Below are 13,450 nucleotides of genomic sequence, written 5' to 3'. Positions count from 1 at the left end.
ACTAGCTCTGCGGACACACACTCACACACGTCCACCTGCAGCTCGGGGTCTCGCCGGCCGTGGCCACCCGTTTCCACCCCGCACCCTCCGCGCCTCCCTTGGACTTGAGTCCCTTTTCCTCTGCCCCCGGCCCTTCCCGATTTGGAATCGGAGCGCGATCTCCCCGGCGGCGGCGGCGGCGGCGGCGGCGGCTGCAGGGTGGTGCAGGCAGACAGGGAGGCTGGGAGGCGGGAGACGCCGGGGGACTTTGCAAGCACGTTTCTGAATAAACTTTCCAATCGCAGGGGGTGCTGTTGCTGTACATTTTACGTAAAACTGAAAGTATCCCACGCCAGAGTGAAGCCCGCTTTTTGACAGCGGCAGCGCGCGTGTGTGTGCGTGTGTGCATTAAAGAGACAGGGGTTTATTTCCAACAGGTCCTCCCAAATTTCCAGGGACAGTCGCAGAAAGGCTAGAGGGGGCTTCGGGCTCCGGGTGTGCACGTTGGCCCGTGGCGCCTGGCGAGCGCGGCACTGACCCGGGTCGGTCAACTCACTATCGTGGCCTCCCCGCTGCTCCGGCGTCAGTCGCTCTCTCTCCATTCCCCATTTTCTCTTTCCCCGGGTAACAGCACAGGAACAGTTGTGCTCTGCCCCTAAGAAACATTTTCTTTCCATCTCTCTGTGCTTTTCCAGTTGCTCTGGAGTGGGAGAGGGGTGTGTCCCTCCCTGGGACCCGGCTCGGGGACCTCCCGCGGCGCCGGGAGCACGTTCCCAGGGACTGGGACTCCCAGGACTGTCCGCGCTTTGTCCTGCGGCCCTCGGCCAGTCGGAGAGGTGGACGCCTCGGCGCCTCCCTCGCCCCGGTCCCCGGCGCTCCCCTCCCGGGGCCGGAACGCGCTCGGACTCTAGCTCTTCGCTTTTTATTCCTCAGCCTCTCTTTCCGCGACCCTTGGGAGCCGGGGGCTCGGTGCTGCCAGTTCCATTCAGACCCAGTCGCTTGTCGGGGCGCTCGGATCTCCGGTCCCTGACTCGGCCTCGGGGTCGCCCTCCCGGCCCTCGGGCCCGGGCCTGCGCCACCTCTCTCTCCCCAGCCCCCTTCCTCCAGGCCGCCCGGGCTCCGAGAGGCCCCGGAGCTGCCCTCCGGACCCGCCACCCTCCAAACTTGGGCTGGATTCCGCTTCGCCGCGCACTCCCTCCCGCCTCCCCTCGCCCGCTGCGGAGCTGTAACTTGGAGGCTCAGCTCTCAACTTCGGGTGATTTTTCTTTGCTATTCTCTCCTCCGGCAAAGTTTCCCGAGCGCAGCCGCGGGCTCGGGGCTTTCACTTCGGCCCCGGGCGTCCGCATGCGGGGAGCAAGCGCGGCGGCGGCGGGGAGGGGAAGTGGGTGTGCGCACGGAGGAGGGTGTCCGGGAGCAACTCTACCTGGCTTCCCTCCGCCCGCGCTTCCCCAGCCCCGGGCTGCAGCCTCCCCCTGCACTCTTTTTTTTTTTTTTTTTTAAAAAAATAATCCTTCATTTTAGGTTCCGCGTGTGGGGGGGAGCAGGACGCATGTCTTGCTCCCCCCCACTTCCAACCCCCGCCGCCCCTTTCTTCTCTCCCGGCCACGCCACCGCCGTGGCGCTCGCTGCGGCCACTGGTGAGCCCGCGGCCCCAGCGCCCCCTCCCCTCCGCCCGCCCCTCCCCCGGGGGCCGCGTCTGGCGTCTGCGGAGCCCCCCGCCCCGCACCTCCCCCGCCCCGCACTGGCCATTGGCTTGTCCTGGTCTCTTTTTCATGTCCAGCCCCTGATGTGTGTCCATTGGTGTGAGCTTCCCCTTCCCTCCTCCCCTTCTCTCCTGCTCGCCCTGCCCATGTTTTGTGTGTCTCTGTCCATCCAGACTCCTGACGTTCAAGTTCGCAGGGACGTCACGTCCGCACTTGAACTTGCAGCTCAGGGGGGCTTTTGCCATTTTTTTCATCTCTCTCTCTCCCTCTATCTCTCTTCTCTCTCTCTCCCTCTCTCTCTCTTTTTTTTGCTTAAAAAAAAAAAAGCCATGACGGCTCTCCCACAATTCATCTTCCCTGCGCCATCTTTGTATTATTTCTAATTTATTTTGGATGTCAAAAGGCACTGATGAAGATATTTTCTCTGGAGTCTCCTTCTTTCTAACCCGGCTCTCCCGATGTGAACCGAGCCGTCGTCCGCCCGCCGCCGCCGCCGCTGCCGCCGCCCGCCCCGCAGCCCACCATGTCTCGCCGCAAGCAAGGCAAACCCCAGCACTTAAGCAAACGGGAATTCTCGCGTAAGTAACCCAATAATAGTAATAATAATTATTAATAATCACGAGAGCGCGCAGGACGAGAAGCAGGAGCGAAAGGGAGAGAGGGGTGTGTGCATGCATTTAAAAAAATTTCACGAGAAAAACCTACGAGAGTCGAGGTAGAAGAGATTAAAGGGGAAAAAACCCTCATCACATCTCGAACCATTGCCGTGTGTGCACTTTTAAGATAGCACGCACCTTTTAATTTTATTTAATTTTACAAAAATTTGGCTCCTCCTCTTTCCTCCTTTCCGCCGCTTTATTTCTCTTTTCGAAAAAGAATGCAATGATTTTCCCCTCTAATTTTGCAAAATAATGAACAATGCTAAGGATGCGAACAACTCACATGCAAACCTGGGGGTGGGAGTTGGAGGGGAAAGGGGGGTTGCTTCCACTCTTCGAAGGAAAATGGGGAGGGGAGGGAGTGAGTCCAAGTCTAAAAAACAATTCCGGGGAGAAAAGAGGTGAGACTGGCCTCTGGACACCAGCGCGCTCACGGTCAAGTGTGCACCGGGAGGAAAGTAGTCATCCCCACAATAGTGAGAAAGTGGGACTGTGGAAGGGGGCCCCGGCGCTCCCGAGCCTGCCGAGTCAGGAGAGGGGCCGCGGCGGCGGGGAGAGCTGGGCGGCCGGGAAGGATGGGAGGCACGGCCGGCTCTGCCGCCTTTTGTTCCGGCCCGAGGTGGGTGTTTGTCCCGCTGCCTTTTGTGCCGGCTCCTCGCGCTTGCCCTCCCGCGCCGCCGCCGCCGCCGAAGGGCAGAAGCAAGGGCCGCAGGAGGAGGCGGCCGGGGGCACGCGGGAAGGGAGGGAGGGAGGGAGGGAGCCGGCGCCGCGGCCGCCCGGCTGCAGCTGCCCGCCCCTCCCGGCCGAACCTAAGGGGCAGCGAGGAGAAGACGTGCAAAAAATAAAAAAACAAACAAAAATAAAAAATAAAATAAATAAAACAAGGCGAGAAAATGTACGATTTCTTGCCCCCAAACAGAAGCCAGCCTCTCCGCCAGCCCTTTTCTGCAATGCTCTCCTCTTTGGCTCCCCCCCGCCCCCCACCCCGGCAGAAATCTCACAATATCTAATCGAGGAAAAAAAAAAAAAATTACAATTACCCCCTTCCCCCAAAAACCTTCAGTTGCAAACTTAGAGCGCCGGCGGCACGGAGAGGGAGCGAGCAACTCCCTCCTCTTACTATTTTTTGGAAGATTTTCAAAAAAAGTGGAAGTGGATTTTGATTGGGAAAAATCTCGTGTCTGAATGTTTACAAGCACCGCGTGTGCGGGAGCCTCCTGCCAACAAACAGACAGAGGACCGAGCGCGGCGCGGCAGCCCCGGAGCAGGCGGCGGCGGCGGTCGGGCCTCGCCCGGGCCTCGCCCGACTTCGCCGCGCCCCAGCCCAGCCCAGCATCGGCCACCCGGCGCCCGTCGCCCACCCGCCGGGTACGGCGGCAGGCCGCCCCGTGACTGCGCGCCAGCCCGGTCCGCGGTCCCCGTCCGCCCCCAGCACAATGCCCAGACCTCCTTCCGACCTCCCAGACTGCGAAATCGGCTGGGTGAAACTCGGCTCTGGAAAGCGTCTTTATTTTGCAAAGCAACTGTAAAAGCGCGTTCTGCGCGCCTCCTCCCCTCGGCCCTGGGTACTCTCTCAGACGTCTCTTGTCCATAACTCGAGACGGCGGAGAGGTCACCACGTGCTTTCCCTGCCCCCCTTCCACCCCGTCTGGCCACCAGCCCCCTGCGCCTGAGCGCTGCCAGGCCAGGTGCTGGTGTTGGCGGCGGCGGGAGGGGGAGGGGGCCGGGGGGAGGTGTGTTCCAGTATGCATTTTGGGGGTTCTGGATCCCGGGACTCGGCGCACTCCACCCTTGGGTTCGTGACTTCTACCCTGGGCCCGGCTCGGTCGCAGGTCCTTGTGAGTCTATATAAGGAGTGGTGGGGTGGGGTGGTGGTGGTAGTGGCTGTCTCCGGCTGAATGCGCCTGGGAGGGCGGACGTTGGGCACTTAGGAAAGTTTGGCAGCGAGGGAAAGAAAGGCGTGAGAGGGCCCACATCAACCCCCCCCCCCCGCTTCATGATTCTTATTTTAATTTTTGATGCAATTTTAAAGGACCACCTATACTCAGTTCTGTAATTTTTAAAGTGGGGGGGTGTTGCGCACAGGGAATTGAATTTTTCACTGGGCCCTGGAACTTGTCACACTCTTCGGAAGCTCCCCCGCCCCGGCACGTTGCGGAGCCCTCCCTCTCCCCACCCCCGCGCATCCCTCCCTCGCCGCTCTCCCCCGCCCCCCACTCCCCCAGCCGCGCCGGATGCGGAGCAGACGCGGCACGCGGCGGTGTGAAGTTACAGCCCGGCCAGGTACCGGCGGGAAGGAAGGGCAGTGTTCGCAGGACTCGGGAAAGCCGGGTTCTTCGGAAGGATGCAGTGGGGGCTCAGAGGACGTACTGGGGCGCGCAGTCCAGGCTGCTCCCTTGTACCCCCCTCCCTCCTGGGTCTATCTCGGGACACTCCAGGTTGGGAGGGTTAGCTCCCCCCTACTCCCTGTCCTGGTGCAGGCACTGGGTTAAGGGGCCAGTTTCGGGGTGGGGGTGGGGGGGTCGCTCTTTTCTCTCGTTTTCTGGGTGCGCAGAGGGGGCGGGAGCCATCCCGGTCCTCAGGACGCCCCCCCTCCACTGCGTGGGCTGGATGAGCCATTCGGTCGCTAGGAGGCAGAACAAGATCAAGAAAGCTCAGCGAACTTGAACCTGTACCAGAGCCTCCCCCCACCCCCAGCTCGGCGTTTCACGGCTGGGGAGGGACGAGATTTGCGGGGGTGGGGGTGGGGGAAACAAACGGTTAGGCATAATTCTGCCTTCCCCCATCACCTCTTATGTCTTTGTTCTTCATTTTGACTTTAAAAATGCTTCTGGCCAGCAGTGCGGAGAAGCGCCCAGGCGCGCGGCCGACACCCCCGTGCGTGAGCTGAGCCCCGCGGGCTCTGGGCGCAGAGCAGGGTGCAGTTTTCGCTTTCTTTCGGGGCGGGCATTTTTTTCGGTGGGGAGGAAAGGGGAGGGCGCGCTCTCCGGCTTCGGGGCACGGCCGAGGGGAGAGATATGGCAAGTTTGCACTTGGTCTCCAGGTTCACTTCCATCCTGTCACCCCCGCGCAAAGCAGTGACCTCGGCCGCCGCGGCGGGCTTGCTGCGCGGCTCTGCAGTCCCCCACCCCCCTCCCTGCCTCCCTCAGCTCTCTCCTCGGAGCCCAAAATCACAACAATAGTAGTAGTTATCATCATAATGATGCGGGCAAGCAACGTCATTAATAATGAATAACCGTAGCAGTCGCCGCGCGCACACCCGGTGCCCAGAGTTGCGGGGCCAATGCATTTGCAGACATCCCCCAAAGTAAAAGTGTAAGCTTGTGGACACAGAATGAATTTCAGGACCCGCGCTTGGGGTGATACGAGACCGCGTCAGGTTAACCAGCCGTGTTTTCCAAACCTCACTTCCTTTTTCATCAACTGGCGGGCTCAGGGAACCGTCACCCCGCGGCCGGGCTGGACTGGCGTGGAGGCTGCAATCGGGGACCCTAGCTGCCCGCCTCCTCCGGGTCCCCAGCCCCAAGGCCCGCGGCCGCTGCTGCACGTGTTCTCAGCGAGCGCAGCCGGAGCCTGCAGCCAGCACGCTGCTCGCTTTGTGCCTCCGAGTCCCGGCGCCCAACTTCACTTTCCGCACGGCCCACGCCCGGCGGGCCCCCTGCCCCGGGCCTGTAGCTACCGCCTTCGCTTTTGTTTCTTTGCTTTTCCCTTCTGCATTTCAACCTCGGTTTGCTTCTTTACCCTGTTGAGACAATCAAGGGGAAGGATTTGGAAAGCAAACTTGAAGACATACCTCCCATTATTCCTCCCTCTCCCTTCCCCCAGCAGCCCTCGTTTCCCCCGCTCTTTCCCGACATTTCTTCTAAGGTTTTAAAAAAAAGAAAGAAAAAAATTCTTTTGCAACTACAGGGAGAGGAAAGAGATAGTCTGCCGCTGGGACATTGAGACGTTCCAGTCTATCTTGCTGCTTGAACGCAGAAGCATTTTATTTTCTATTTCTTGCTCCCCTTGTAGAGAGAATTCGCGGCTAATTATTATGATTATTTGCCCACTCCCTTCCACTTCAATCGAGGACTCCCTGCTTTGTAGCCGGAGTTTAGGCCGGAGCTTAGAAACGATGGTATTGTGGGAGCCAAGGAGGATGGAGTTGAATTGAGGGAGGGGGTAAAATGGCTGAGGTTGGGAAGGTTTTTAGGGAAAGCGGAATTTGCATTAAAATACAGAGAAATTATCAGATGCCCAGAAAGGAAATGTTGATTGCCACTGAGAAAAGATGTCAATGCAAATGAGTAGACTACACCAAGAGAATTGTATTTTCATATTTTCTTTGTGCCCCTCTTCGTCTGATTTTTAATAATATAGTAGCAATAATAAAAACACGTTTTGGTATTTCTCTGAACATCACTAGTCAAATGTTTTGCAAGGAGCTCTATGTTAAACGTATTTTATACATTAGGATATAATTCTTGTTAATTAGCAATAATTTACGTTAAGAGCATAGAAAATGTTGAGGTTACAGGTTTTATATCTGTACATTTGATCATCTTGTTATTTTCAAGAACTTTGCCTCCTATAAAATTAATTAGGTGAAATGTGGAGGTGTAATCAGCAACCTCTGAATTACCACTTCATTTCCTGGTTTTGATTGTAAATCAGTTCAGTCACTACATTTAGAAGACTTTAACCAAGTCTGTTTTGTACCGCATTACCTTTAACTATTTGATACCTAGGAGAATATTTCCTTTTGCTCCTAAATAATATTCCCACTTTCAGAAATGTGTCAGGCCTTGGGCATAAAAAACCCGAATCTTAACAGTGGAATTTTAAAAAAATGATTTTTGCAAAGGTTCCACGTACTAGTAACTTTAATAAAATCAAATATTTTTCCTGAGTCTTCCTTCAATCTGTAACCTCAGAACTTGTAGTTAACGCTAAACAAAAAAAGCCACATTTGCCAATGTGTTCTTAAAACCTTTAATTCAAATAGCAGGGATCTTGGAGAATGACTTCCCTGTTCAATCCCTCACTTGGTCAAAATGAAAGCAAATGTAGGAGAAAAATGACATGAAGGCACAATGCAGAAGCACTTCCATTTGTCTCCTGTTATATGAAAAGTATGCATGTGTTTTATGTATTTATCTTTTGGTCAGTATGTTGGGCAAAGAAACAGAAGTGCTTACTTTACTGCCTTTATTAGTAAGAATATAACCTTCATATTCCAGTGGTGACCTTATGTTAAATTAGGAGGAGTACCAGAGGCCAGAAATTACAACATGTCCTACTTGAGCACAGGTGCAGCAAGGCAGGGTTCTCTCAATATTATTTCACCTAGCACATCTGGGAGTTACTCCAGATCTTCCCCCTCAATATTCAGCCTGGGTAGGGTTGAAATAAATTTAACCTGAGTTCACTGGATTTTTGCACTTTATCAAAATCTGTTCCAATATTCCACACTCAAATTAAAATCTATTTTTTGATTCTCTGTGGCTTTAAGTTCATTAAATGTGAAATTGGCAGCTTGCTAAAGAAGGTCAGACTGATTAACTGTTTAAGACTTGTACATTTTCTGCTTCAGTTTTATTAACTGGCAGCATCCTGGATGTGTTTTGTATTTTATGATTTTTTTTTTTTGATAGAGCAAGCATAAGGTTCCATGAGCAGAGACTTACCAACTCTCTTTTCCCCTTTGTAAGGTTAAAAAATGATAGAAACTGTTCAAATAGATGCTGGAGTATTTTGGTGCAAAGTTGGAAAAAAAAAAGCAAACAGGAAAGAAAGACATGTCTACTTTGTTATACCATCCACTGGTGATTATGTGAGCAGAAATAGTCCCATAATGAAGCCTTTTGGAGTTCATTCAGAAAATTAGTCAACTCTAACAACATTAGGTGAAGTATTTCAACTCTAAAGAAAGGACTTCTCATCCTTGTTCTGAAATGTGGTGTTTGCTTGACCATTCTGATTTTTATGTCGTGGATGCTATCAAGTGCAAACATGTTTAGAATATTTTAGGCATTCCTTTCTTCAGAATGAAAAAATGACTAATTGGCTTATTTTCTTAAGTACTCAAAAGTATCCCATTTAGCTAATGTGTCTGAGAAGACTTGCCAGTGAATTTGGTATTTCTTTGATTTTGTGGCACCGCTGAGAGTGAGATCAGAAAGATTTTTGGCAATGTGAATTATACTACGTTATGATTATTATTTAGATATGTTTCACAGGTGAATGCAGTCGTTTTCTTATTACAGCAGTGTAAATGTGGCACGTTTTCCGTGTGATGCAGTAGCTTTCTAATTTATGAAGCTATGTCTGTATACTTAAAGTATGTACATTCACACACAAAGAGTGTGTGTATTTATTCATGTCTCCTTTTATTCTTTGGCATAATAGACAGCCTAATATATAGGAGAAAAGAAAAATTTGGTTTCAATCCATGTTTTTACCAGTATTGCTTGTATTTTTATTTAAGCTTTCTTTATGTCCCCTGTGTTAACTGTTTATTTAAATCACATTCTTTCTCAACTTACAAACTAGATGCATTTGTAATGTTTATGTTTTCTCTGAAGTTATGCAAGGCAGGTAGTTTTCTTTAAATATATGATTTGCATCATTGATAAATTTGTTTTCTTGTTGATAATGTCCACATCCTTATTTTGTGTGCTCACATTTTCTGGGTATTATTTGGAGAAGCCTAGAAACACTTTACATAATGTGGTGGGATGAGGTGGGGTTGGGAATGTATTTTACCCCTTTTCTCTCCTCTCTGGCACTCTAATAATTGTGCCTTTGTTTCTCCAACCACAGCCGAACCTCTTGAAGCCATTCTTACAGATGATGAACCAGACCACGGCCCGTTGGGAGCTCCAGAAGGGGACCATGACCTCCTCACCTGTGGGCAGTGCCAGATGAACTTCCCATTGGGGGACATTCTTATTTTTATCGAGCACAAACGGAAACAATGCAATGGCAGCCTCTGCTTAGAAAAAGCTGTGGATAAGCCACCTTCCCCTTCACCAATCGAGATGAAAAAGGCATCTAATCCCGTGGAGGTTGGCATCCAGGTCACGCCAGAGGATGACGATTGTTTATCAACGTCATCTAGAGGAATTTGCCCCAAACAGGAACACATAGCAGGTAAATGAGAAGCAAGGAGAAAAGCTGTTTGCATGTTTTCTTTTCATTTTCAGAGGCGCTGTAGCCAAGCAGTAAGGAGTGGTGAAGTGCTTTCTGTATCTCTCCAGGTGACTGTCCATGACAACCCTGTAATGTTAAAATAATCATTCCTATTACTTACATCCAGAACACAGGAAAATAAATATTTTCCACCTTACAGAGTCAGATGTAGGTGGACTTCTATTCCAGTTTCCAAGGTCCATTTCCAGCCTTGGTGACATGTCAGAGGCAAAGTGGCCATAGAGGCATTTGTAGTTCACCTGATGACCTGTTTGACTCAGAATATCTGGTCAGGCCTCCCTAGGGGTGCAGTTAGTTCTCAAGTCTTCTCTGAAGTGGGGTGGGCTGGCAGGGCAGTTTGGAGGGGGTGGAAAGAGTTAACTGAGCTTCGGGGCTAGCCTTGGATCCATATTGGCTGTCAGCCTGTATGGGGCTGTAATTAAACACAGCCCCGTGGTGGGATGACACTGTGACCTTGACTTTAAGATGCCATTTTCGACTGGCCAGGCCAGAGTAGAGAGGGCAGTTGCTGAAGCGCATAGACATGCTTACTCGAAAAGTTTAAGGGCATGTTGGAAATTTCAAAAGGTTGGTTTGACAGGAACGGCTGCTCCCTGCAGCCTGCCTCCTCAGCTAAATGATAAATGCTTCTCTGTGCTCTCTCTTGTCTCTGATGTGGTTTTGACAGATGTATCTTGATTTTGTTTGTGGTTTACACAACCACATGTCACCCTTACAAATGTCCAGTCCAGACTCCACTGTTTCTGCTATAACACAATGTAGAAGTTTTCTCAGAAAATTACATACAGACATTCAACAGCTCTCCTTCCTTCAGTTAATTTTAGCAGGGAGGTAGCTGGGTGTGTGGGTTTCTCAGCAGCTCAAGGGAAAAGGAATTAAAGGCTAACGGAGAGACTTAAATTCCCTACTCTAAGTGATAAACAGCCACACTTTGTAGTGACCCTTAAAACATTTTTTGATTTAGCACGTTAGACAAAATGAATGCAGATTCTGTGGTGACTGAAACGCCATGCCCATCTGGTCACTTTCCTCCATTCTCTACCCCTCCACCCTGGAAAGAGGCAGAAGGCTTGTTCAGTTTTAGGAAGGATAGTGCATGTAATCAATCAGTGATTCACTGGAACTTGTCTTTCTGACCTAGTTTGACCACTTGAACCGTAATGGGTCAGTGGTCCAGAGGGGATTAAATGTCATATTATTTCTCCTCTTCCCCTCTGGAATTTGATCATTAAAATTAAATGTGGCATTTTCTTTCTTTTCTTAATGCTTTCTATAATAACATACTTTTCCTTTAGTGAAGTGTGAAATCTGCTACTAGGGAAGCTGCATTTACAAAGTATTTTTCTTGAATCCTCTACGTTGAGCTTATGTGACATGTAGGTTAGGATTTTATCTCCCCACCCCCCAGTAGGATATGGCAATGACCATTTCCATGTGCTGTCTTGTGACTGGAAGGAAAATGAACAGAAGTGTAAGGCATGATTAATGAAGCAAGAGCAGGCGGAAGGGGATTTGTCGTCTTCGGAGATCCAAAGCCTTGCTAAATCACCAAATATGGAGTAACACTTGCGTGATGTAACATCGTATTTACATATCGAGCTGCTCGTTTAAAAGACAAAACACAGTGTCTGTCAAGCAAGAATTAAAACCACACTTCTTACTAAGGTCCCAAATAGGTAAATCTAACAGTCTTAGATTAACCAGCTAGAAAATTCTGTGCCTCTGTACTTTGTGGAGGAATCTAAAAGCTGGGGGGAAGGCCTTATCTGTGGTTAAAGCTTTTCACTGTTCCAGTTGCAAATCTATGTAGGGAAAGAAAAGATTCTTGCCTTAACTCCCTGGTTGTCATAAAGGGTCTGTTATTTCCTTTGTAAGGACTAGTACAATAGTAGAGCCTGGAAAAGCCAAAAAATAAAAAATAAAAAAAAGCAAATTTAAAATATATTTTACAGGGCTAATACTAAATAATTTCACTGAGATGAAAAGCTATCTAAGGTGTCTAAGATATTCAGTGGGTGCACAAGTGCTGCTACCCATGTAAGGTAAACCTTTCACACACAAATAATTACTAAGTCTTGATTCTTTTCCTTGTGTTTAATTCCCACCCTGGAATTGGCTGAACATAAGTAGCATAGTCACCTCTCAAAGCAAGTTGTCAGTAATAGAATCACGACTTCTCATAATTCACATTAATGAATTAAGAGTTTCCTATGGTGAAATTAACATTCTACCATTGCACATAAATTATGATGCTCTGGCCCTCAGGTGCCCCTGAAGTGGAGTTCTGGAAGGCGGCGGTATACCTCTAGCCCATTTCTCTAAAGCACATCTCCACAATTTCAAGTCTGCTTTTCTTTTTACGATGAGGAAGGAAACAATAACAGTAATCATTCAGTAGATATTTGAATTGTGTCACAAAAAGAAAGGAGAAGGAATGCTCTGCATTAGCAAAGAGATATATTGATGAATCTCTAGAAGAATATGTTTGGCAACCACATAAAAGGTAGTCATTTAAGGGCGCTGTGTAGGAAAGGCTTTATTAAAGTGATGTAAGTTGGATTTGAGTTCACTGTGTGCTCTGTGCCATTTTATAGGCAGGAAACAGGAATAAAACAGTGACAGATCTTCTTCCTAAGATAAATAAAGCTTAGAATTCAGAGCTTTCAAATAGGGGAATAAGGTGGAGTTCTTTAAATCTTCAGTAAAATGGTATGCATTTTGACTGTGCATAGGCATCCCAAAGCTGAGTATTTTTTTTCTAGAGAATGTTTTTTGACCTGGTGAATACATGGATATGTGCTCCTGTACTTCATCCATGTACACGTGTTTACTATACACATAGACGATGATCAGGTTGCTTTTTAAATTTTATTTAAATATTCAAAATATTGTGTGATCGTGATCCATTGAGACCAATGAAATATTACTAATTTAACTGGAAATTAGCAGTTTCCAACGAAAAATTCTAATTTAACTGGAAATTAGCAGTTTATATTGTGTTCAGTTCATCAACATGTGTGTCACATATCTGCCATCAGGTATCAGCAGCCTTTGACTGGCAGTCAGAGCTTTCAACAAAGGTTTTGTTTTGTTTTCTAGCCTCATATTTTATGATGGAGTAAATATTCATCGAAGATTAGTGAATGTGAAACTGCTATTCCCTTATAGAAAAGGCCAAAAATATTATTCCACAGTGTCAGATTTAAGGTTTTGTCTTATTGCACATAGGAACCTTTAAATTAGGGTTGGAACCTTAAATTAGCTAACTTAATAAAGTTAGCTTTTTGAGAGAATGGAGAAAAAATATGACAAGTCTTATAAAATGTAGTAAAGTCTGCTGCTGTTCATATAAACACCTTTTTCTCCTTAAAATCATAGACATAGATATTTGTATCAGGATATTTAAAATTATTTGCCTAGACAATACAGCTGATATCTAGATAATGATATGTAAAACAGATACTCTAATGAAGGGGGAAATCCAAATCCAAAATGGAAATATATTAGCATGTTACTTAAAGGTAAATCAAGTATAACATACTTATGCTTTTCAGAATTTAGAAAATCAACTTGCCTTTTCTTTTTGTACCCATTCTAATTCTTTCCTAGTTCCGACTGAACTGAAGTATGTATTTTTTGTACTTTATGGTGTAATTGTAAATGAGACTATAAATTATAGTATCCTATTATGACTACTTAGTTTCATTTCTCTTTATTTGTATGATTCTGAATAAAAACTACTGACCTCTGAAGTAAATTTTCAGCATGGCAGCTAAAACAAAAAACATCACCACCAAAAAGACAATATACTGGTAAACATTTTATTTACCTTCAGAATCCAGAGAATAGAGAATATTGTTTCCTAATAAATACCTAGGATTTTCATAGGGAGCCTGTGTTTGTGAGGCCACTACC

The 13,450-nt window shown here is 48.3% G+C and overlaps 1 protein-coding gene across 9 annotated transcripts in view; it reads left to right on the top strand.

Annotated features, from left to right (window-relative positions):
* Positions 1-2,205: 2,205 nt before the first annotated feature.
* Positions 2,206-13,450, top strand: part of BCL11A (BCL11 transcription factor A) — a 96,967-nt gene continuing 85,722 nt past the window's right edge. For all 9 annotated transcript variants that reach the window (XM_063078493.1, XM_063078490.1, XM_063078488.1 and 6 more), the window contains exons 1-2: positions 2,206-2,260; positions 9,146-9,475. In XM_063078493.1, the coding sequence (XP_062934563.1) occupies positions 2,206-2,260; positions 9,146-9,475 (385 nt within the window). The remainder of the gene's footprint in view (positions 2,261-9,145; positions 9,476-13,450) is intronic.

This window comes from Cynocephalus volans, chromosome 14, assembly GCF_027409185.1.
Source record: "Cynocephalus volans isolate mCynVol1 chromosome 14, mCynVol1.pri, whole genome shotgun sequence".
Classification (NCBI taxonomy): Eukaryota; Metazoa; Chordata; class Mammalia; order Dermoptera; family Cynocephalidae; genus Cynocephalus; species Cynocephalus volans.
The sequence above is the reverse complement of the archived record's forward strand: the minus strand, read 5'-3'. Positions and strand labels throughout refer to the sequence as shown.